General features: G+C 41.6%; 1 protein-coding gene across 4 annotated transcripts in view; it reads right to left on the bottom strand.

The window, feature by feature from the left end:
- ADGRB3 (adhesion G protein-coupled receptor B3) overlaps positions 1-26728 on the bottom strand; it is a 1641523-nt gene that overhangs the window by 716258 nt on the left and 898537 nt on the right. For all 4 annotated transcript variants that reach the window (XM_085610901.1, XM_085610903.1, XM_085610902.1 and 1 more), the window contains one exon: positions 23473-23581. In XM_085610901.1, the coding sequence (XP_085467027.1) occupies positions 23473-23581 (109 nt within the window). The remainder of the gene's footprint in view (positions 1-23472; positions 23582-26728) is intronic.

Genomic DNA, 26728 nt, shown 5'->3' with positions numbered 1-26728 from the left:
GTAAATGGATTGGGTGTGTTTACCAGCAGTGTACACTTTTAAGATAAGGCCACTGCAGCACAGCTAGGGTAAAGGGCACTGGCTGGTTACATGTGAACCTGTGTGCACACATCTGCGTGGGTTGAGCATGAGAGGCTTTCCCTGTGCACAGCCTGGTAACTGCACACAGCTTGCATGCCTGTCTACATTATTTGCAAACAAACCATTTGATAATTCACAACATTGTGTTAATAGGCAACAGTGGAATTTGTCCTATTAGTCTTAATTATATGGTTATTTGCTTACTGATATACCTAGGATTCTCACAAATGTTCTCACTTTTTTGCTTGGTTATGGTTGTTGCTCACTTGGGGATCACTTTGCACTTATACTGTTCCAATTTCGTTTTAAAATGTGCAATATTCATTTCATTTGAAGATGTGATTTATAAGCTGATTACATTCACTCTTTGATTGGAAATCTTCAACTATGATTGTCATGTTATCATGCCACAGTTATTTAGCTGTTTCATTCCATAATTCTTCAAAATGAGTTCAGTGAACAGTTGTATTTGTCTATGTAGTTCGGGTCCAGGACAGGTGGAACACCTCTTTGAGGGTTCAGGACTCACTCAGGTATGGGTTCAAGATGGTGGGAGCCTTCTATGTCCCTATGGTTCTGGACTGGAGACCAGCAAACTAGCCCTTGGAGTCATTCTTTGTGTTCCTGGGGCAGGTGAAGATGCAGTGCTCAACAGTAGGCCTGGCCACTGAGGGTTCAAGGTGGGCCCTAGGCAGCAAAGAAGTCCTTCCAGGTACAGCAACAGTCTGGCAGAGTGCACAGAAGGTCACAGCAGTCCACTTAGAGTGCTTCCACTGGTCCAGTAGTGAGCTGAAGAGTGGGTCTGAAGGTCCTATTTTTATACCCTGAGACTTTTTTTCTGGAAGATGGAAGAAGATTCTGAGGGGAATTCATAAAGTCTAACTTTCAGCTGTTCCCAGTCATGTGACCCAAGTATGACTGCAGGCACAAAAGGGATAAGGGCAAGAAAATACAAACTTTCTAAAGTGGCATTTTCAAAATAGCAATGAAAAATATGACTTTACCCTTAAAGGGGGGGTTATCATTCAATTTCATAGGTACCAAACATGACATATGCACCTGCTTTCAATTAGGAATTAAACCTTATTTAATGTAATATAGAATCCCCAATGTTATCATATGGGAAGGGTAAACCTCACAGTAGTGAAAAATTAATTTAGGAGTTTTGCACTTCCAGGACATGTAAAACTTAAAAGTACATGCCCAACCTTCTAATTGCACAGCACCCTGCCCTATGGGATACCTGGGGCCTACCTTAGTGGTGACATATGTAATAAAAGGAGAGTTTAAGACTTGCAAAGGGGGTTTAAATGCCAGTGAACCTGGCAGTTTAAAACTGAATTCAGGCTACAATGGCAGGTTTAGGACATGTGTTAAAGTGATACTTAAGTGGGTGCCACAATAAGTGCTGCAGGCTCACTGGCAACATTTAATTTATAGGCCCTGGGTATATGGCATACCACTCTAATAGGGACTTATAAGTAAATTAAATATGTCGATTAGGGATATGCCTATCAAACCATGTTTTGGGGATAAGCCCTTTAGCACTGGTTAGTAGTCGGGAGGCACACAGATATCTAAGGCCAACCAAAATGAATTTCAGCAAAACAATTGGAGGTAAGTAGGCAAACATGTGGGGAAGACCATTCTAAGGCTGACAGGTACAACAGTTTTCACTTATTAAATGTAATAACGTAGCCCAATGTTATTCTATGGGAGAGGTAGGCCTTGCAGTAGTGAAAAACAAATGTAAGGGTTTTTCACTACCACAACTTTTTAAATACACTGCACCTTGCCCTCTGGACTGCATAAGGCCTACCTTTGTGGCGACTTATATGTATTAAGTAGGAACGTTTAGGCCTGGCAAAATGGATGGAAGTTTAAAGCTTTATACATAGGCCTGGGCAAAAATTTCGTTCCGTTCGCGGAAATTGCGATAATTTGACATTTTCGCGTTCCGCGGAGAGCGCGAAAATGTCAAAATTTCCGCTTTCCGCAGCTTGGCGATAATTTGTTTCTTGCTCGCGCTGTAAAATAATACATTCTCGCGCGCTCGCGATCGCCTTACCCGAATCCCTGCGTTCGCCGACAAGTTTTCTTGATCCGGTCGCGTTCTCCATGAGATGTTGTATTGTTTTTAGCCATTTGCGCTGTCTCGCGACAGTTCGCGCCCGCAGTGACGTCATGCGTCGCGTGATCACGTCTTTCTTCTCGCGATCATGCACCGCGAGACAACTCAAAACAAGATGGCCGCGCCCGCGAGCAACCACATGGGTAAGTTGGCGACCCGCAACCATGCAGAAAATCTCGCGAACATGCGGGAAAAAAAATTCCGCATCTTCGCGATATTTCCGCTTGTTTGCGATAATTTTAAACATTTTCGGGATAATTTGCGAAAGTGGATTTCGCAAATTCCGCCCACCCCTATTCATACACAGACTGCACTGGCAGGCCTGAGACAGATTTAAAAGACTACTTAAGTTGGTGGCACAATCAGTGCTCTAGGCCCACTAATAGCATGTTATTTACAGGTATTGGGTATATATAGTACCACTTGACAAGGGACTTAGAAGTAAACTAAATGTAACAATATATACAGAAATTAATGTTACCATGTTTAGGGAGTGAGCACAAGCAGTTTAGAACTGGTTAGCAGTGGCAAATTGTGCAGAGTCCTCAGGCCAGCAAAAACAAAGTCAGCAAAAAGAGGAAGATTGAAGGCAAAGAGTCAGGTGAAAAACACATGAAGGATGTCAGGTCCAAGACAATTTAATTGTAAAATCGAATTTAGCATTTAAAAAAAAAGTTTCAATTTTTCTACTTAAATCTTATAAGCATTAATCTGTCACCTGGCAGCTGGATGGCTCCCCCGAGGACAGACGTATATTGCTCCTAGACAAAGGACAAACTTCTTGAGTGTTGGCAGATGCTGGCCTTCCCTTGACAGGATGGCTTGGAGGCTGTGCCCAAGGATAAACTACACTTCAAAGGGGCCTTCTCTGTCACAAGCAGAAAGAAGAACCTGATACCAGGTCTATCCCCTTCCTTTGTCACTCTAGCCAACCTGGTTCCAAAATCAGTGGGAGGGGAAAGCTACCCAGTGCTGAGTTTGCCAGTGGGAGCCACCGGCATTCATGTTTGAGGACCGGCACATATTTTTCCTTATCAGGTACTGACAAGAAGCAAGAGCGGTAAAAATACACAAATGGGTAAGAAGGGGAAAGAGGTTTAACAGAAAACAGTCACAGAGGGAGAAAGCAGGAACCAGCAAGAGTGAGATAAATGGCCAAGTTGAGTCTAGCAGCACATTAAAGAAATCCAGCATTTAATAGCACCAGAAGTGGACTTCAGAGCAGATCTTTGGCAACGGCACTCATTCTTTTACATAACAAGCACTGAAGCTACCCCAATAACCAATTTGGAGTGACCACAAGGGAGAGTTTACCCAATATCATAGTCACGCCTCTGCGTGGGTGTAGCAAACTCTGACTAGTGGAGGTTTCCGCTATATGGCATTGTCCCAGAATGCTGTGGAGAACTATAGGGATGTTGCAGCATTCTAAGACTGGACACACTTATAAACAACTGCACAAGAAAGAGAGAGAGAGACAGCGAGCAAGACCCTGGACCTGGCAGGTAACAACAGAAGAATCTCGACAGCTGGAAGGGAAAGCCTCCTGATGTCCCAATGGACTAAGGACTTTTCCTGCATCTAACCACAAGGACTAGCTAGGGCTCTCCAGGGCCAGTGGTGCTGGCCCCTTATGCCCCCTGAGGACCATTTGGGGCTCCACTGTCTCCCAGTTGCACTGCAAGATCACCAGGAGGCCATGGGGGCCTGTTGTCAGCAAATCAGATAAGATAGATGATGCAGGTAGCAAGTAACACTAGCTCCCCACAAAGTGCATCCCTTTACTGGCCGTTCAAAATACCTCTCTGTCCCCACTTTCCATAATATCCATATTTTACACCTTATTTTCAGAGATGTGCTCTCTTTTTTAATGGAATCATTTAAGTTGGACATATACAGGAAGACTCTCTGAGCTGAGCTACATCTTTTAGGTGATTAGGCTACCGTTTTTCAGTTGGTTTCCATGGTACCATGAGAACAGTGGGATGGGCCTGCTCCACACCATCCCTTGGAAGCCCCGCTGAGTCATGGTAAGCTGGTCAGGAGCACTTGCAAGAGAGTCCAAATGTCAGCTCTTGCACTTTATCTTTGTGTCGAAGCCAAGTATCAGTAGGTAGAAGGGTACAATTCACAAAACGTTCTTGGAGTCAGGTGATAATCTGGGCTGTGTCTGCACAAAGGCTTTGGGGAATCTACCCGTGCAAGGAGGGTTAGAGAGGTAATTTCAAAAGGAGTACGTCCTCCCTGGGTAGAATTTTTGTCACAAAAGGTACTCCATTGGACCAACTAGTGGTCAGTGGTGTTAAGTTGACTAACTACACATTGGATAGGTGTCCTAGGACCTAGGTGTCCTATCCAATCATTCAGAGGGGCCAACCCTTTGCCCTGAAGAAAGTCAAAGACCTATATGGCCACCCAGGACTGAAACATGTTGGCACTAGGGTCCTAGGACCATAACTCTCCTACAGACCCGTTTTTTTTACAATTTTTTATTAACCCAGACAGACCCAAGAATAAAGGGACACCAGGGGTCTGCCTGAGGTTTCTTAATTTTTAAGCCCCCCTGACCTTCATTTATCAAAAGAGCTCCCAATACTGTGGTCGAGCCCACCCCGACCTGTAGGAGTCGGTGTGACCCGATAATGAAGCATGACACCACTAGGGTGTGTGAGGGTAACTAAAATAAATGTTAAGATTCCCCTCCCCACACTTGTGGTTGAGTTAGGTACAACCTTTCACTTGAGAGGCCCTTGTTATTCTCTTCCTTCCCCTATTTTTGCCTGATTCTTGTTTTTTTTCCCATGTGTAGTTAGTCAGCTTAACACCACTGACCACTAGTTGGTCCAATTGAGTACATTTTGTGACAAAAAGATAATCTGGGCTGCTCACGCCAATTCCCTGGGCCGATACCCACAGAGGACCCAACCCAATGAGGCCTGGTGTGCGTGGGTTCCTGCGTCATTGAGCTCGCACTGGGGAAGGGCAACTTTGCAGTGGTGAATCTATCACAGCACCAATTAACCAAGAGTGAGGTGAGTACCCACAAGCACCTATAGATGATGCATATTCATCTATGAATATCGATACATACAAGCCAGACAATAAATCACCAAAGGGGAGGTGAATGCATGTGAAGACCTATAGACATCCCATGTGAGGGTGCATAGACACCCCACATACATCCACATAAATATGTACATGCATTGAAAATCACAAGAGCCAGGCACTACATCACCCACAACTAGTTTTAATTGAGGGATATAGCAAGTTGTCTATAGAAAAGAACTCCCACCCAGTACACTGACTATGAGCCTGTTATTAGGATCTCACTCTAAGAGGAGGAGGTGAGTGAGAGCAGATGTCAGTATCCATATAGTTTTAGGTGTGGTTTAGTGCTAGAAGATTACAAGCAGAAAGTAGTTGGCAGGCTTCATAAATCATATATGAAATAGTAAAGCATGAGAATAAGAAAATGGTCCCGCTGAATGTTAAAATGTGTTCACTATTATATCTGAAGAAGTTTATCGCCTGATTTCCTATGGCTTGAGAGGGAATGCAAGACACTGAAGTGAGAAAGAAAGGAGACAGGGCTTCCCTTTTAAATTCAATGACGGCCTCGTTAGAATGGGGCTGCTGATTACTTGTTTTTCCTGAGTACTTCAGAATAAGTGTGAGGTATTGGACTGCAGTTCCTTTTACTCAGATAAGGACTTTTCAAGGCAGGGTCTTTCTTTTTCTGTGTCTAACTACTGCTACATGAAAGGGGAATGACAGCCAGATGCAAGATCTTACACTTCATTGTACATATGTTGTGGGTGCTCCAGATTAAAGACAGCCTTGGTTCTACATGCCCCAAGAACTGTTACTCACACAAACTCACTAAAACAGACTCTTCTAGCCCAACCTGATCATCAGAGGAAAAGGAGATAGATATTTCTAGTGCAAACAGTTAAAATGCAATGTTCCCTCCATTAGATTTTGTATGAAAATGAAACCATATTTATTTAAAGTCTATTTAGCAATGGGTGATGGTGGTGTTCTTGGGTGTTAGTGTTGTCATGCCCTGCAGTGATAATGCAACACATTCAAATAACGAGATTTTGTTCTACAGTTTGCATGTAGTCTCAAAAAGCATCCACATTATTCCTAAAAACCTTGCATGGAAACTTACAGTGAGTTAAAACTTTCGATTGTTGAATCTTCTCTTCGGTCAAATGACTCTCTTCTTCCTTGCCAACCACTGCATAACTTGCTTAGCACAACCTACTCTACGTCACATGCATGTCTGCTTTAATCCCTATTATTGGAACTCTACAAATTGCCCACACCTCAATTCACAGAGCATAATCTCTCCTTTAAAAGCCATACACCTTGAACATAACAATACTTAATCTCCTGTAGCTCATCCATTATTACCATCAACCAGTGCAAGGATTCAAATATCCCCATATTCCACTAAAGATCGCACCTAATTCCTATTAACTTAATCTACCACGTAGAATCTGAAGTAATTGCATGGCATGATTTTCCTAGAAATGCAACACTAATCACAATAACCAACAATAACTAACAAATAAATGCTAAACCTGGGTTCCAGTGCAGCATCCTGCCTGGCATAAAGTGCTACAATATCTTGACAGGGATAGTAAGTGTTATATAAATAAAGTTATAATACAATACAATATGTAACCCATGCTAATACCATAACAGTGAGAGGTTGGAGAGTGAATTGTAGTTCATAATGGGGGCATTATAAACTGCTTAACACTCTTGCACTCACATAAAACAAAACTGCTAAAGGTCTTGTCCATCACCCTTACCAGTCCACAGCATTAACCAGCCCATCACCAACTGAACAGGCCAGAGATCTGCCACATGCTGCTGCCCAATGGAGTATTTCAATATAGTCCACCACAGAACAATGACAATCAGATATGGGTGATATTAGCAAAGTCCATTCTAGCAGATCTCTCCATTATTTCTCCCTTTAACATATGCCTGCCCAGGGCCTGAAACTTGAAAAAGTATATCAGAAAGGACAACCCAGAGCAGTAACCACCTAAGTGGCCAATGAACAAAAGAAATACCATACAGGAAGTTGCAGAGCTGATCAAAGCTAGAAGCTTTCTGAAAAAACAACATTTGTGTGCCTGTCTCTCACATTTCTTTATCCATCGCACTGCTAAGCGCTGCATCCCATAACATGATAGCCGCGCCTTCAGTGGTCATCGTGCACAACATCAAAACAATAACCACCCAGGATCAAATCACACACTTCAAACCACACATCCCACATGGTGTAGCATGCTACCCATGTAGGCAGGCACTTCAGTGCTCCACATAGGGTCTGTAATTGGTATATAAATGCTGCAATATAATACAGCACTATGTTGATTAGAGGATTTAAGCTCAGTTTTCTGCTCAAGTAGTTGCTTTATGTGAAATAACGTCAATTCTATTCGGGCATTAACATCAGTTTTTCAGAAAGAAAGGCTTGTCCAGGAAAACCACGCACAGTGGTTGTAAGAGTTGCAATGGGAGTACCTTTTTCTGTTCATTCAGTAATGTCTTGATTAAGCCATTAAAAAAATACTGACTTGTTACTTTGAAGACATTTTTGTTGGGCCACAGTTAGGCACTGGATTCCACAGATTGACAAACCGTGGATTCAATACTTTCTTTGCTTTAGACGTGATGTTAAATGTTGGGCACAAAATTGTTGTGTTCCTTGATCATGATTCCTGCCACTCTAGATTAATACACCTCACGCAGCTTCAAACTTGAATTGCAAAACCCTTGTTTTGCTGCATCTGTCCTATGATTCTTGTGCTAGGTTTTATTTGGCACAGGGTGACCTGGGTAGGCAACACACGACACTTTTCGGAGTTCTAACCCATATATGAGTCTGCACATTTTCTCTGAATTTAAAACGAATGTAACCCAGAGTGGTGAAATCAGAATTCTCTGTGGCCGAGTCAATATGGTGCCCTTCCTTATACAAGCTGATCAAAGCTGATTGGCAATTTTATATCAATATTTTTCAGTTGCTTGTCATGTGCTTGTTGTTTTATTTGAAGGTCATCTAAAACAGTCACAAATCCAACATCACTTGCATCCTTAAGTATTTGTAGTTTGCCTCTGCTCTCAGGGTTGGATTTTCGGGAAAATGTTCACTGTGATCCCACCTGTCTCAGATACATGGGGGCAGATTTATGAGGGAATTGCGCCCCTTTTACGCCGCCGTTGCGTCACTTTTGTGACGCAGCGGTCGGCGTAAACCCTGCGCCATGTTGCGCCCCATTTACATCGTGACGCATCTATGGAGATGCGTCACGGTGTAAAGCCCTGCGCCACATGAAACCTGCGTCAGGTTTCATGTGGGCGTTTCAACTCAGGGGGGGCGTTCCGTCGCAGGAACGCCCCTGAAAAGTGACTCAGTGAAATCTATAAGATTTCACTGAGTCACTTTCCCAACGCTGATGCGTCAAAACCCTGCGCCTGCTTGAAGCAGGCGTAAGGCTTGACGCACCATGGGGCAGATTTATGTTCCCTGGCGCATCCCTGCAAATCAGCATGGATGCGCCAGGGAAGATGCGTCACGCAAGTTTGCCCTTGCGCCACCGCAGATGCGCCACATTTACAATGCGGTGCATCGTGGCGCAAGGACAAGCAGATACGTGACGCATCTGCCGGCGTAAGGTTGGCGCAGTGCTGAAGTTGCGTCGTAAGCGCGACGCAACTCCAGCACTGTTCCAACCTACCCTATCCCTAACATGGTGCGTCAAGCCTTACGCCTGCTTCAAGCAGGCGCAGGGTTTTGACGCATCAGCGTTGGGAAAGTGACTCAGTGAAATCTTATAGATTTCACTGAGTCACTTTTCAGGGGCGTTCCTGCGACGGAACGCCCCCCCTTGAGTTGAAACGCTCACATGAAACCTGACGCAGGTTTCATGTGGCGCAGGGCTTTAGACCGTGACACATCTCCACAGATGCGTCACGATGTAAATGGGGCGCAACATAGCGCAGGGTTTACGCCGCCACTGCATCACAAAAGTGACACAACGGCGGCGTAAAAGGGGCGCAAGTCCCTCATAAATCTGCCCCCATGTAAGGGATAGGGTAGATTGGAACAGTGCTGCAGTTGCGTCGCACTTGCGACGCAACTTCAGCACTGCGCCAACCTTACGCCGGCAGATGCGTCACATATCTGCTTGTCCTTGCGCCACGATGCACCGCAATGTAAATGCAGCGCATCTGCGGTGGCGCAAGGGCAAACTTGCATGACGCATCTTCCCTGGCGCATCCATGCTGATTTGCAGGGATGCGCCAGGGAACATAAATCTGCCCCATGGTCCTTTCTGTTGTAATAGATATAATTTTGTATCATGCATTATTAATTGAGCGTTGTTATAGTTAGGAAGCCTGAGAAACAGCAGTATACCATTGGACTGAGTGAAGGTGGGGGTACATGTCAAGGCGTGTACAAGGTTTATGTCTCGGGCACCTGGCCTTTGGCGCCTTGACGGTGTCAGGTAACTTCATCATCTGCAGTGGGTGACCTTGTACTGGAGGCGGGCTCACATCATAAAATATGGCATTCGAAAACGTGCGCTGTGATGCCATACACAGTGCAGAAGTGTTGCTTTAAAAATAAAAATGTTGCAGTTTGCTCGTTAAAACGATTAGAAAGTTGCGCTCGATTGGGATTTCCCACCAGACTTGAGGCATTCCAGGAGCACATGGGCACATGCTGGAGTTATGATCCCTTTGATTTATGGGCAGGCTCCAAGCAGACCGTCTGCCGAGCATCTCAGGAACAATTTATGCACAGTATGAAACCTCTAGTCTAACAGAAGGGTTCATGTTTCTTTGCTTGTCAGGATATTGAATATTCTCCCCGAGACATCATGTAAAATGTTTTTCATCCTTCTTTGTTCGCTTGGAGACTCCATCGTTTAGCATAAAAGCAGGACGGGTTCCTCTTCACCGTGCCTTGGTGGCTAAAGAATCTTGCATCCACTCTCAGCCGTGTTTACACCAGTGCAGAACATCTTACTTTTTCAAAAAGGACACATGACATTTCTGTAGAGAGGCACTTGCGATTCTTAACTAAATACGAGGGGGCTTATTTACAAGCCCCTTGATCCACTTTTGCGTCACTTTTCCCATGTTAAAAATGACAAAAAGTGGCGCAAGGGGCTTGTAAATCTGCCCCGAGTAGCTTTGCACATAGTTGTGTTGTTTGCATTTCGCACAAACAAATGCTATAGATGTTTCTAAGCCCCATGGGCTGGTAACTGCGGTCTCAGAAACACAGAGAAGCAATCGCCTCTCTGCCTGCGTTGTCTACAGCTCATGTATTACAGAGATTATCTGAGCTGATATAAGTGCTAAAGACGTTGTAACATATAGAAAAAACAAATGCTCACACTATGTCAGGTCTTTGCACTTGACAACATCATGATGTTATGTTATGGTGATTGGGTCTTGTTAAGCGCGAGCGTGGCACCCTGGAAGGGTCTCATGGCGCTGCTGCGAGAGTTCCAACAGATGTTGACAGTGGTGGTGAGAGTAATTAGAACACCCATGTTCTTTTTAGCCCCTTTTAAAATAGCCTGGGCTCGGTACAGGGCCGGAAATGTATGGAGAGCTGGTTCCAGTAATGGAGGGCTAGGTATGAAAATGATCTGCTACCATTTCTGTCAGTGCGGCCCCTATGATGTGACCTCTGGTAACAGAAACTGGGGAACTGGGGGCGTCATGATCTGATATGCTTGGCAGAAAGCTGAACTACACTCCCAAATAATGGCATTAAACGCAAAGAATGTGTGCCTGCCCTGGGAGGGGGGTCTGGGAAGATGGTTTAGTGTGAATGGCTGTTCTTCTGTTGGCTTGAGCCACTTTTAGGAACTTATCCGTCAAGTGCAGTCCTCCAGGTTTTGTGTTTGCCCATGTCCTCCGCTGTACTCTATTTTCCTATGTATGCCTCATGTACTGCTGTAAGAGACTACGCAGACATTGAAGTTACTGCCACACTGGTGTAAAGAGCCTGGCATATCGCCGTGAGTAACAAGCTAAAAGAAGTGCATCCCAACGTTATTAAATTTAACCTATAACATGATTTAAGGCAATATTTAACTATGTTTGTAGTAGCTGTTCTGTTCATCAGAGAGGCAACATAATGAAAATGTCATTGGAATTGATATGTTGATCTGTTTCCAACTGTACAATTTTAAATATGTTAAATTATTACCTTTTCTTGAACTACTGAAAATACACTTTTCTCTGACTGCAGTAGCGAAGAAGAAACCTGATCTATATGTTAATAGATTTCAAAGGGAACTTCCTTGGAGGTCTCAGCAGGAAAGGTGTGAAAACCAAATCAACATGGCAGAGGTTTTAGTTCCATTGCAAACCAGCAAGGGCCTGCGTGCATGAAGCACAGCGGGCCTTCACACTTCATTCCTCTCTCTGACAGGTATACCTTCCTTAGATCTATCTGAGCAGAAAAGCAATGCCCTTCACCACAAAGGAAAAAACAGAAGTGTGAGATTCTGCTTTAATAAGGGAATGTATTGGAATGTGAAATGAATGTGAATGAGTGTTCTTGGGATGTTTATAGTTGGTTTATAGAATGCTAAGGGGGCAGTTTATGCTGCAGACTTGAAGGTGCAGGAGCTGGAGCTGTGGATGAAGTGTGCTTATGGATATAAATGCTCCTTTCACCAAGTCTTCTTGTTTATTGAACACCTTATTTTGCTACAACTGGATTTTGAGGTGAATGGAGGTTTTGGAGGACTTCAACACAAATTGAAACAGTATTATGTTTGGTTACTGGACCCTCTAGCATTTTTCTGATCTATGTGTTGTAACCTGAGTGTTCAATCAGCACTGGAAGGATTGCCTGTACCTGTCAGTGTTCGGTGGCAGCATTTTAGAATTAAAACGTGTCGGGCTGTGTGATGTGTCACTGGCTTCACCGCATGTGAGTAGGGAGTGTGCAACTTCCCTTGGCGTCTTTCAAATGAGTGAGCTCGCACTGTGGGAGAGTGTGCTACACCCTTGTGATGTCAGGCGCTGTCAGGCTGACGGGAGCATCCTATCAACGTGGAAGAGTGTGCCGCTCTCAGATATGTCTAACCTTTGTGTGCACATCACCTCATACATGTTGTAAGTGGCACCATATTGGTTTGGTGCCACAGTACATTTGAAAGGTACACGCACAGAGAGCCGTATAACTTCAGCTTTTTAACTGAGCACGTCATTCACTTCACGCTGCACGTGACACCATATTGGTTGGGTGCTGCAAGCCATTTGGAAGGCCAGCACATGGAGGAATTTTCTATTTGATACTTGGTGAAGTTCTGTTGCTTGTCAGCAGTGACAGGCACACTCTTGCTAACTATCGGAATCGTTTTGGGAGGTGACATCCAACGGCGATAGATACGCTAGTCAGTTAAATTAATTTTGCCTATCGTTTTCTGGGCATTGGCATTATCCGATAATAGGCACACCATTGTACGCATTGTACTAGGTTGCCTGTCATCTGCCATAGTTTCTTCTATGCAATTTTCGATGTTAGGCACACTGCTATTGATTTTAAGAATTTTTGTATTGTAAAAAGGGAAACTGTTTGTAGTGGCTGCAGCTGATACGTGTACAGAGTAAATTGCCATCAATCTTTTTTTTGAGGGGTGGGGTTTAAACTTACACTACATAGTCATTTTAAAGCTGACATTGTATTTTTGGGGAATATTGTTTGAAAATGCAACATGTTGCTCTGCCTCCTATCTTTGTATTGTCTCCAGGTGACCCTTTAATTAAATGGAAAAAGTGGAAAAATATATTTTCAAGATATGCTAGAGTGTGTGGAACTGATTGACTCTTGAAAGGAAGGCATCATTGTTGTTACATTGTTTGGGGCCAGAAGGTCAAGAAGGTCAAGAAATATGTGATCATCTTTCTAATTTGACTGAGGAAGCAAGTGATTGTTTGAATGAGTATGAAGTATGTTTGAGAAAATTAGATTCTCATTTTCTTCCAAAAGTTTCATACATTCTTGAACATTTTCATTTTGGTAAATGCATGCAAAACAAAGAGGAGTCTGTGGAAGAATGCATCACTGCACTAAGGAAATTAACTGCAAAATTTAAGTTTGGGTTAACCATTGATGAGCGTCTGAGAGATCAGTTAATGCTCAGTTGTGTCAATGATAAAGTGTGGGAAGAGTTGTGGTACAAAGATGACCCCTCTCTGTCTGAAATGATTAATTTGATCGAAAATACTTGAACACAGTCTAGCGTGTGTAGAGGTTTTAAAAAAAGTGCCTCAGAAAGTGCTGGTGGTAGGACTGTGTTTGTTTTTTATAAAAGGGATATGAATTAAAAGAACATGAAATGACAGAAAAACACTGTGGTGAGAAGTCAGGACAAGGTTAAACAATTCTCTGGTAAATGTTTTAGATGTGGGTCTGTTAGGCATTTGGCTACTGATAAGAAATGTCCAGGATGGAAAGTTACATATCAGTTGTGTTTGCACAAAGGGCATTTCAGTAAATGTTGTAGTGTCAAACAAAGGAGGTGCTGATTTTTTTTTATGGTGGAAGGATAGCATGTGAAGATGTTTTTATGATCCTGGGGCAAAATTGACAATAATTTCCAATTATGTTTTTGCAGATGGGATAAAAGTGTGCAATTCTGTAAGCCTGATGTTAGACCTACATGATATGGGGGCCGGCCCATTAGATTAGTGGGCTATTTTCAAGGTATAGTTCAGCACTTAGGACGAAAGGCTGTTGCAAAAATGTATGTTGCGACAAAAGGTGATGGTGTGGTAAGTTGATTTCACCAGTGTTGTTTGGGGGTAATATTGGATCCTAATTCCAATATGCTCATTAGGTTAGGAGATTAGGTGAATGACAGAATGGTTGAATGCAGTAAAGAAGTCTTTGAAAGGCTATGTGCATAATATCAGGGAAGCGTGTACTCCAGTTGTGAGTAAGGTACGGAAAATTCCCCTTGAGGTCTGGGAAGCTGTGCTTAAGGGATTGGAGAAGCTTGAGAGAGCAGGTGTTATTGAGAGGTTGAGGGAACGGATTGGTTAAGTCCCGTTGTTGTAGCGAGAAAACAGAATGGTGAGATTTGTTTGTGTGTGGATCTTAGAGGTCTTAACAAGGCAGTTGTAGTGGACAGGTTTCCCATTCTGGAGATTAATGAATTGGTTTGTATGCTGGGGAATGCAAAGTGGTTTTCCAGTTTGGATTTGGCCTCAGAATAATACCAGATACAGTTATATGGACAGTCTATGGATCTTGCAGCCTGTGAGACGTTTAATGGTACTTACAGTTTCAGGAGGATGCCGTTTGGCTTGGTCTCAGTGGCATCTGTTTTCCAGAGAGCCATGGAGAGCATTAGTCTGAAGGTGTGTCATGATGATATATTAATTTTCGTTGATATTTGTGAAGAGCATGATCAGCGTGTACAAGATGTGTTACAGAAACTACGTTAAAATGGTTTGAAACTTAAGGGTGAGAAAAGCAAGTTTCACAAGAGGGAGTTAGAGTTCTTGAGACTTACCTTGATGGAGAATGGTTTGAAACCAAAGCTTGAGATGACAATTCAAGGAGGAATGGGCATAATTTTTGGAACTTGTAGAGTTCTATAGCAAATTTGTGAGTACATTTTCACAGAAGAGAGGTTTGCTTAAAAGGAACGTGGAGTTTAAGTGGTGTGAGGAGTGTGAAAGGGAGTTTCATCAGTTGAAAGAGAAGTTGCAGAGTGCTCAGAATTTAAGAGTTATTATTCTGATTTAGAAAATATAGTTTGCAAAAACGCTAGTGTGAAGGAACTGGGGACAAACTTTATTCAGAGTAATGGAGTAAAAGAGAGGAAAGTGGCTTTCATTTCAGGTACCTTAAGACTAGCAGAAGGTAGATATTTGGTGATTGAGTGGGAAGCTCTTGATATTTTTTTGGAAGTGACAGAATTGGAGAGATTTCGATGGGGCAGGAAAATTGTTATCAGGACAGATCATAAACCACGTAAGGAGGTTTTTATGAAGAAAGTAGTTGATAATGTGTCAAATAAAATTGCTAAATGAGTTGTGACATTACACGAGGAAGAATTTCAGGTTGCACAGATTTTGGGGAAAGTATGCTGGTGGCAGATTGCTTATCTTAGCTGTTGAAGGATGATGAAAGGGATTGTGAGGAGGATGATTTGGAGGAAGAAAGGTCTGTCTTGTGACTGAGGGTGTAATTTGTGAGAAAGATTGGAAGAAATAAGTATAAAATGATAAGGTTGAGCAAAGTGTGATCGGTATGTTAGAAAGTAGATGGGGTGAAAATAAATTGTTGGACTGCAAGTTGAGGTCATAATGGGGTGTCAAAGAAGAACTGTCACGTGACAAAGGGTTTGTTTTTAGAGGGACTCGATTCGTGCCCCCTGAAGTGATGAGAGGTAAATTGCTTAAAATAGCACATAAAGGTCATCACGGCATTTCAAGGTCCAAGGAGCATTTGGGTGTGGATTACTGGTGACTTCGGATGGATAGAGAAATAGAGAGAGAGGTGCGTGAATGTATAGAGTGTTGCATGAGTGGCAAGATTTGTAAGACTAAGGAACAAACCATGATTGTGAGAAATGTCCCTAAAAGAGCATGGGATGAACCTTCTTTAGATATTTTCGGGCCTCTTAATGTTAAAGAAAAAAAGGATATTCATCATTGTTGTGGTGGATTTGTATTCTAGGTAGCCTGAGATTGCAAATGTGAGTTAGGTAACGTTATCAAGAGTAATTGATTTTTGACTCAGGTGTTTGCGAGAGAAGAATTTCCTAGTTCACTACTGACAGATAATGGGGTGCCATTCGTGTCAAGAGAGATGGAGGAATTCTTACACAGATGTGGGATAATGCACAAAAAAGCGACGTTTTATCATCCAGAAAAAAATTGTACTGTGGAAAGGATGGTGCGCACCAATTAGGAGGCCAAACAGTTGGCAAGAAGTGCAGGAAAGGATTGAGTGAGTGAGTTGTGCAAATGGTTGAAAGTGTATAGGGTGACTCCTTATGGTAGTAAGGTAAGGATACCTTTTGAATCGTTGAGATGCAGGTAAGCTAATTCTGTATTGTCACCTGCATGGAGTAAGGACTGTGCTGAATTGAATGGAAAGGTGGAGGATGATGGATAGAAGGTAAGAGTGTTAGAAAAGATAATTGCTAGGAAAATGCACACAGACAACCACAAAGCTGGAAAAAATGTTGATGTAAATGTGGGAGAAGTGGTTAGGGTAAAATACAGTCATCCCATGAAAATTATCAAGGTTTTCAACACTGATGTAAAACTATAAGATGGACGCATTTGGAATCTTAATAGAATTTTCAAAATCTTATAAAGAGGTGGTGAATGGAATTACAGGGGAAGGGCAATTTGAGCATGAAGGCATTTTTGACAATATGCACATTTGCAGGAGTGCTGTTCCCGTGAGAGTGGTGAAACAGGAAACCAGGCAACCTAGGAGATTCGAGGACTATTTAATCTATAGGTAATTTACTGTTAAGTAGGATATGCTTTTCTTTTGTTTATTGCGGTTGGTGTTTGATGAAGAAGACGAGATATGTGGTATTCTGCCTTAGTAAAGGAATGGATTGAAATGTCAAATGAATGTAGGTGAGTGTTCTTCAGATGTTTATAGTTGGTTAATGGAATGTTAAGCCAGTAGTTTATGCTGGAGACGTGAAGGAGCAGGAGCTGGAGCTGTGGATGAAGTGTGATTATGGAAATAAATGCTTCTTTCACCAAGTCTTCTTGTACGACACATTTACTGAACACCTCAAGAAGCAATGCTGATAGGTGATATAGAAAAGCGGTATTTTAGTTTCCCATAACTCAATAAAACGTTTGAAGTCTGGGAATGCTGAGCTCCTTAAAAAGGCGACGAGAACCTTTTAAGTTAGCTTCCCAGAAATTTCTAAATATAACAAATGAGTTTAAATGGCAAGTTATGCCCACAAACCTTAAAACAGTTTTGGACATTAAACAATGCTTGCATTTTTGGACAAGAATCAGAAGGGTTGTCAGTTGCACCATTATCTCCCTCGACTGAAGTATAGTGTGATAGAGTTGAACAAGAAAGATTTCCTGGCACATATGGGTCTGCTTATTGTTTAACATTGATAGTGCTTAAAAGATGAGAACAAAGTGCTCAAAGCCATACGTTTAGCTTGCACAGGATAATTGAGAGACCTAGACACCTAGAGACCTAGACATCCAAAGTGGTCCTGGCTAAATAATTATGCTTTAAATTTGGCTATGAATCAGTCTGATGAATCCTTTAATTGCTTGAAGCTCACTGATTTACCAAATTTATAGGTTGAAACAGATTTGTGACATTTGATTGTCATAGTTGAAAATATTGCTTCAATGCCCTTCACTTTTATGTGGGCATGTAGGGGTTGGCTTGCAGAAAATGTGCAAAAGTTTTAAGAAAATGAGTGAAATTACGCATCATTAAACAAAATGATAATCTGACATTTTAAACTGTTGTTTACTGCAAACTTTGTCCTCATGTCGGTTTTGGATATGAGGATGCATTTTGCTCTCAAAAGATTGCAACAAAATCAAGTGTGACAGGAACAGCAGCTGCTCACGTACAGTTTCTTCATGTTGTTTCCATGCTATGGCGATATTTTACAGCTAAGTGGAGGCTAAGGCTCCGATTATGAGTCTCTCCGTACACGGACCACCAGACTCATGGGGTGCAGCGGTGGCAGACTCCCGAGTGCCCTATTATGATTAGGGTGCTCGGACCGCCATTGCCCTGCCACAGGTGTAAGGGAACCACTGGTCCCTGGTGGTGTTGCTGGGGTCAGAACGCATCAATATGCTTGGCAGGACTGCAGCAGACCCACCAAGCATATTACGAGTTTCCTCTCCCCCATGGTTTTCATAGTGGTTCCTCCTCCATGAAAACCCTGGCAGAGAGGTAACCCCATTGCGCCTCTGCACCCTGGGGTGCATGCAGGTAGGCAAAACATGTGCCCCCTGTGTGCATGTACCCCAGTTCCTGAACAGCATGCACTTTCCATTCCATACCGTGCAGGAACTGATTTTGGCGTTCCCTTTGTGGTGCCCATTTTTAGAGGCACCACGAGGGAATGCCAAAAAAACAGCCTGCCAGACAGGAGCAAACTCTTCTTTTCTGACGGGCGGCATGACCACAGCTTTAGAAGTGTGGTGGTGGGGCGGACCTGGTGCCGCACTGCCAAAGTGTTTAATTTCCAAGTGAGTGCGAGTTATGCATATGTTAAGCCTACACTTGAATGTGAACAATAAACTGTCTTTGCCTTAAAAGGCACAGAATTTAAAATGCATGGAAAATGTATGGCTCATTATAAAAGATTTCTAATTGTTGCATGCTGCTTAGTTCCAAACTCCTTTCCAAAACAGAAATGTTTATGGTTAAGGGTAACAGTATGATTATGATTTCTGACAGATTTCATGTGGATCGTCTTCCCATTCAGCAGATCAGGTCAGTGCTTAATTTGTGCTGGTGGTTTCTGGTGCTCAGCACCTGCACTAAATTGTGAGCACCAGCAGTTATGGCTGTCTGCCACTTAGTGGCACTGTTTTTGTGATTTAGAGGTGAGCACAGCAACAGTTGGTAATTAATTCAAAAGACATTACAAATGACTATACCTTGCGTCATAGCTATTCTTGTAGCTTTGGGGCCTGGAAGAGTCTGAATTGTCACACTTGTAGGACTGTGATGTGGTGTTGGTGCTGTCATTGGCAGCACTGGCAGGGGCAATGGCTAGTGTGAGCAGCAGTAGCCTCCTGGCAATTATTGTTTTACAAATTAAGCACTGCATCAGGTACTTCTGAATCTATACCTTCCTGCTGTGTTCCAACACGTTACTTAAAAGAACATCCTCGGGAATTGCTTTGTTCATGTGCAAGTCATTGTTTACAGATAGTTTGCGTTTTTGTTTTTATAAACACTCTTTGGAATACATTTGCTCTGTCTGAACATCTGACATACTTTCAGATCCTGATCTAAACTCCAAATCGTTGCCTCCACAGAGTTACAATCAAATTATAGCACTCTCTTGGGAAAACCTACAAATTGCTTCCTGTTCCTTCTGGCAACAATGCCAAGAGCTATATTCGACATTTATCACTTCACAACTAGTTTAGTATTCTTTATTTCTCTGTTCCTATACCTCTTTAGAGTATAATATATCAATCTGTTTCAGAACACACAACTGGATATTTTGCTCACAGTATTTTGCCTGCTGGCTCCATTGCTTTTTAATTCTTTATAAGCTGCTACACTTTCCCATAGACTCTTGCTTCAGACAGAAAAGCCAGCTTTTAAATGTCATGCCCCTATGGCTTTCTTCCTGTATATCTTTCTGATTTAGTTGCTCCCGCCCTTCCTGGCAGTCTCCAATCTCAGATCATGTGCCTGCTTTCTTTCCTTCTCCATGCCTTGCAGAGATGGACACTACAGCTCTCAAATCTCTGTGCATACTCGGTGGAATATTCAGTGTTGACCTTTGCTAAATTGATTTTCCACTGTTTAAATCAAAGCTGAGAACCCGCTTGTTTCATTTGACTTTTAATTGATTTAACCTGACAGTGGTTAATGTTCTTGGTAAATCACTTCTGATTCTTTTAACTCTACTGCTTCATTCAGAGTAGGAAGTACGACATAACACATTGGTTGAATAAATACTAATTAATCCTGTAGGCTATTTGGGCTATGTGGGAGAGTGCTCACAGTTGTGATATGATCTGTGGCTGAGTTCCCACACCACTAAAGTGTATCAATTGGTTCAAGTAAGGGTCACTTTGGCTCACATTTGATAGCTCGTTCTGAGCAAGACAACACTCCTCAGAGAAAATGTGAAGGTGGTTTGTGTAACAAATATACCAAACAACAATAGCAGTGAAAAAAAAAATTACTTAAAATCCTACACCAAGGTAATTTAAAAAAAGTAAAAATTATTATTAGCAATAAGAAGAATGGGGAAATCCTTTTTTTTTTCAAAGGAAACCTTCCCATGTGTAAGTTGCAAGGGTAAAGTTTACTCAAGAGAAACCAAATGGCTAGGATATGTGATTGACTAGAACATAGGGTCAGGATCCTTGCAGGGTTCGCCATTATATATAGACTAAGCCTAAATAAGGCATACTTTGAATAACCATTGCATCCTTTTGTGATATGTGGATGGTAGTGCACCACAAATAATAATGTCGCTATTCTTGCTAGGTCTGGAAAACGTTTGAATAATTTAAATCTGAGCTCAACCTCCAATAGGTAAGTCATAGATCAGTCCGCTTTAACTTAAGAAAAAGTGCAAACATTTCCAAAACTGTAAAAAAGTTGAAAACTGAGCACAAATAAAATCCCACTCCAATTCACAAAAATAAAGAATAATTTAAGGAACAAAATGGCACCAAAATTATACAAATCCACTAAGGGGAACTAGAGATATGATTATTTTAAGTTGTCAAAGAAAACATCTCCAACCGTGGTCATATGGTTGCGCTTGACCGGGACATAGTTGTGATTTCAGGCTGATCACGATGGAGCGCGGGTCTGAAACAGACACCATGTTTGTCCCAGTCTGAAGTTTATCTTTCTGACTTAACTTCTGAAATGGAAGTCATAAGCCTTTGCGAGGCAAGGCAGAGACTGCGTGATGGCTCCGTGGGGTCAGATAGCCATCGCACAAAGTCCTGGTGAAGCGATTGATTTTTGTCAGGAGAGTTGAGGGTAGGAGAAATCCAAAATTCATGCATGAGGTAGGTCCCTCTCCGGTCGAATACTTTTTGCACCTCCGCCTACTGAGGATTTCTACATTTAGACCTAGGGCCCGATTTAGAGTTTGGCGGAGAGGGTGTTCCATTTCGAAGGCAATTGTCTACCCTCTCCACCAAACTGAAGTTCCGCTTGCCTCATTTACGGTCAGGTGGACCTTCAATATTTGACTGCAGAGCTTACACTGTTCATCCAATATTCACCTCCAATGGCTCAATGGAGTAGGGGACATTGAAGATTTTGCCATTTGTTTGCCTGCCCTATTTAGGGTGGGCGAATAAATGGCAAACTGGTCTGGGGTACTTTAATATATGTATGTGAGATGGCTATTATGATATAGAAGATTTTTGGCAACCGCCTGTACAATTAGTTCGAATGCCATTATTTGATACGTATGCTCGAGTCTTCTCCAATCACTGGGGAAAAATTGAGATATGGAAGGGATAACGTGTTTTCAGAAAGACTGAAAAATACATTGAATACTATTACTATAGTTATACAACTTATAACTATAGAGCCAATACTAGGGGGTGTAAAAATTTGGAGTATATGTTGCAATGTTATGAAATACTACCCGATTGTAGATTGGATTGAGAGATAATTTTATGACCATATGCGGTACTGTTGATATGGGGTTGAGTTAACTGACTATTAGAAATACATGTAACTTGGGTAATGCTGTATCATGTACAGATAGTTATCTTTGTTTGAACTTTATTTTACAGATGATTGGATTTCAAGTATCTTTACAATATTCTACAGTACAATTTTCCACAGGATGTACTAGGTGAGACCTACAAATAGAAGAACATTTAGGGTATGGCTTAATACTGACATTATTAGGACTAGAACATGATTTGTTTTCTAGTTCCAGATTATTATTGCTGGATAAAACACTTTTTGAAGATTGTATTAAGTGCATCAAATTAATATAAGAGCATGGATAAGAATTTAATTTGAGAGCGGTCACTACCACTTGGTTTGATCTTGATGATCATGCAGTTCACGTCCAGATTTTTGTAGCGTATGGGGTTTCCTCTTTACTTGCACGGGTTTTTTTTAGGGATCTAAGGTTGAAAATAGAGGATATTCCTTTACTTTTTTGGTGCTCAATATTATCTCTTCCTTTTCTTATATTTTCATTTGAGTGTAAACTATTGTCCAAGGGTGATCTTGATTGATGCTGTACTTATTCCCGTAATATGGGACAATTTAAGAAATTTAATGCCGTAGGTGTGGTGAAGGGTTGGCTGATAGTAGTCCTGGACTCTAACCACAAATAAAATTGCATTTTGAGAATCGGAGTTTATTTTTGATTATTTATTATTGCATGCACGGGGAAAATGTCCCAGGACCTGTAGTAATGCTGGCAAAAAATTCAGTCCACACTGATGGTGTCAATTTTGCCAGGGTCACTTGATAGGTGATATCGAAACTGAGTTCCACAATTGTCAGTGAGAGCTACCTCAACTAGTAAAATAAAATAAAGTAAAGGTTAAAGTATTTTATTGTGGCAAGAGTGTAGAAATCGAAAATCTTCAGCAGTGAGTAGAGAGTGTTAGCTTATTTAGGGGATTAAAAGCTTTGGAGAAGCAATTGCAGATGTAGGTGGGCATCTGCTCACAGCAGACTTTTCGATTTGTGTTGTTATTAAGGGATTTAGGACTCTATACGGAGAAGTACATGCAACGACAGGAAGGCCCCAAGAGAATTCACTCCACAGATGACAGATGACATTCTAAGGGCACCCTGCATAAACATTTTCTCATGCATCAGAGAATGTCACAAGTTGATGAAGAAAAAAGTTCAAACTACACGATTCCATAGGTCACATTTCTCAATGCAGCACGCTGACTGTGCACAAAAAACATGCAGCTACTGCTACCAATAATGTTATCTGCAGTAATTAAAGAAGGGGGGGGGCTTCCAAAGTTTGTGTTTTATTTGTGCAAAAATAGCTGCTTGGATTCAAGTCATGATTAATTGGGATAAACAATTACACGAGTCTTATCTATTTTTCATAACTAATATCTGTATTTGCTTCCGTTCATTTTTTGTGCTATGAACAAGAGAACGTAGTGCTCAAAATTTTACTCCACGTAAGTGCAAAAATATTCTTTTTAGAAATGTATAGAACGTGTAAAACGGCGCACCACAATCCATGCGAAAGTCATGCAGCATGCAGTGCATGGACGAGGTCACCCTACTAAAGTCCCCGGCACCAAATATATTTAGCTATTGTGAGTACCGCAGCGTGGAGGCAGGCAAAGTTTATAGGATTTTTTACAAAAACAGCACCCTGAATAATGAATAGCCATGTTATGAATGCTGGTGTGGAAGTATGTTTTGCAATCAGACGCAGTGTACACTTCAGTGCCTGTAATGTTGGAACATAAAGAAGGATATAAAAAAACAAGAAGCCAATCCTATTTCTTACCTACATTTCCTGTCGTCAGGTAGGAATTATGAAAGTCCATCATTCCCAATCCAACAATGTGTATAAAATCTTCAATAACCTGCATAAGCTCCACTGAGCCGGGGTGGATCTGATGAAAGAAGGGAAGATTGGCAATGATATTAAGCGCACTATTAAACAATTTAATTTACAGAGCACAGCAATATGCAATCGAAATGTATAAGGAAAATATACAACACAAGTGGAATTAAAGCATCCATGTTAGAAAGACGGGTTTCATGTTTGTTCTTTGTTAATACATTCTATTTTGTTTTATCTTCATGATAAATATGTTTCCCCACAATTTTTGGTCACAGAATTCAGAATAAAATATTCAATAGCAATTCAACATTTATTGAGAGGTAGCCAGTGTCCAATAGGAATAGGTGATCATATTATAAATAAGCACCTTTGAGACAAAAGGTACTCTAAAGATAGGAAGTAGGTTACAAATGATACTCAATTAGTGGGTCTTTAATCCTTTTATAAACCTGAGAGAAAAAAGAATCAACCTATTTGAAACTCACTGCATAATGTGGATGGAAAAGCTTTGAGACTAGTTGTGGATAGCCCAGGGTCGGACCGGCCATATTGTCACTCTGTATCTTCTCTTTGTGGTGCAGGCTAGGGGACAGCTTTAGACCATTCTAGTGCTAGCCTTCTGGCATGTGGGCGGGTTTCAACAGTTTTCGCAGGGATGGTTTTGGTGTTCAATGTGGTTCTGAGATAACCTATGCTTTCATTGGCCTACATCCGGGTCTGGTGGCCCAGTGGACTAATGCAGCCACCGCAGGGGCCTGTGTTCGACCTCATGGTCACGGTGTCAAATCCCGGCAGGTCCACTCAGCCTTTCATCCATCTGAGGTCGATAAAATGAGTACCATTGAGTTGGGTAACCATAAACATCTGTTATTCAGAGCCAAGAGGCCTACAGGTGAACGTGCGCTTTACAAATACATATGTTATGTTATACAAGCATCAAGTCTCATGAAATGGTAACCTGCTACCTATCCAAGTTTGGCCACCAAATACCCTTGGGATTTAGCGTTTAGCACAGTGTTCACTACAAGCAATGCAAACATCATCCAAAGCTATATGTCCTAAGGAGAGAACCAGTGCCCGTCTTTTAACAGTGTAGTGTAGTGCCCCTAACTACTCCCTTGTTGTATGAACCAGGCAGTCACCTCACTTGGTGGACAGAGTGAAGTTTTAGGATGACCCCCAATACTTGTGCTCCCAGCAATTCGAGTGGCCTCATTCATGCCTGTATAGAAGTTAACATTTTTCTTCAAGAAAGCTGTGTGTCTGTTTCCATAAGCAGCTGGAATCTGCACAAAATTGCTATATTTGCTACATGATTTACTTGATCCACATGGAGATCTTCATAAAGGCTACAAAGCAAGTTTACATCCTTCTCATGTTTTTGGGAGTGTCATGGACCTTGGCCCTCTACCAGAAAAAGATTAAACTTATAACACTCTTTTAATGGCCTCCCTGCCTAATTTGGGCAAGGCAGTGAAGATGTTAAACTCTTTATGTATTACACCAGTGGAAAAAATATGTAGCAGAGACTCAATTTTTGCAGTGACCAGTACCCTAACAATTATGAAAACAAAAAAAATCTCAGTTTTTAATTATGCAACTTCAGATTTATTGTTTTAATTACATAATGTAGGTTGCAGCTTTTCCTCACATTCCAGTCATGCAGTTACTGTGGCTGGTCTACTGGAACCTGCTGTAATCAGAATCATCACCTGTTAACTATACGAATGCCAGATACTGCAGTGCACAAATGAAAGAGTGAATGTCTCCTAATAGGTTCTATCTGGTATTGTTAGTAAGTTGATTGATTCCTAGAATCAATAAAACGCGTATGGGAGGCAAAGCATTTTCTTATCTGGCTCCCAGATTTTGGAACAGTCTCCCCCAGCACCTCCGTGGTGAAATGCCTCTCCAACAGTTCAGAAAGCTACTAAAAACCCATCTTTTCTAATCTTCCGGCCTGATTAGTCATCTGTTTCCAAGCGCAGAGATACCCCTCGGGGTGATTCAGCGCTATATAAAACTATAAAAATAAATAAATAAATAATAAATTGATGTCTCATTGGACACCGCTCGGTTAGGTCGTTTGTGAAGTACATGATCTTACAAAACCGTCTCAAGGAAAAAGCAATGACTACTTTCATGGTGTTCCAGTATCTATACATTTTAAATTTGCTGTGATACTGCTATTTGTATTTTAATGTTTACAGATAGGTTAACAAAAAAGGATACATATGAGCTCAACACAGAATAACCACATCTCAGTATGCCAAATATCTTCTTGGTGCAGCACTAATAGCAAACTAATTGCCCAGTAACTTAAATAGCAAATCTCCCGTCATGATCCGTGCAATAGACTGGAAGTCTATTTTTCTACTCTGTATTTAATTGAGCGTTCTCAATGCACAAAAGAGACAGACTTTTGACAAGTACTTAGTTGGCCAACAAAGAAACCTTTTTTTAAATGTATTTTTAATTGTTTTATCTTCATGAAGGCAACAAGGTAACACACATCCCTGATCATGAAGTCAGTCAATGACGCTAGTAATTGTCACTCGCTGTCATAATACATCATGGCGAGTAATTCAAGCCCATAACTTTGAAGAGGTAGTCTTCTAACCGATACCAGGGTCAGTTATACTATAATATTCATTCATGTTTGAACAGATTATTCTGGGCCTGTTTCACAAAGAGCCTCCGCACTCGTGGCATAGGCTCTGCAGTCATGGAGCGATCCCCGCAATGAGAAACCGCAGGGTGGGGATCTCGCCACGAATGTGGAGATCCCGCCACAACTGCGGAGCCTCAGCCACGAGTGCGAAGTCTCTTTGTCAATCGGGCCCTAAGTGTGTATCACTCTCAAAAACACGAAGAAAATTTCTACAGGTTAAAATGCTTTAGAAGTTTTGACATTTGTATAGGAATTCCAGTCGATGGATCGCTGACAGAATGGAGGTGAAGGCTAAAAACTCATTTACATTACAGTTCCCTTGAATTAATTTATATTTTAAATAACAGTTCGTATCAAGTGCCTGCTGAATACATAGGGTAAAGACAAGAGGTAAAAAGCACTTTATTTTTCTGTAATATTTATGATTCATTCCTTCTTTTTTAGCATGTGAGGCAATGACTCTTGGAGATTATAAATTCAGTTAATTTCTCCATCAATTTTTTAAGAAGAAACACACATTCCAGT

This window comes from Triturus cristatus, chromosome 6 (genome assembly GCF_964204655.1).
Source record: "Triturus cristatus chromosome 6, aTriCri1.1, whole genome shotgun sequence".
In the NCBI taxonomy this organism is placed as follows: Eukaryota; Metazoa; Chordata; class Amphibia; order Caudata; family Salamandridae; genus Triturus; species Triturus cristatus.
The sequence above is the reverse complement of the archived record's forward strand: the minus strand, read 5'-3'. Positions and strand labels throughout refer to the sequence as shown.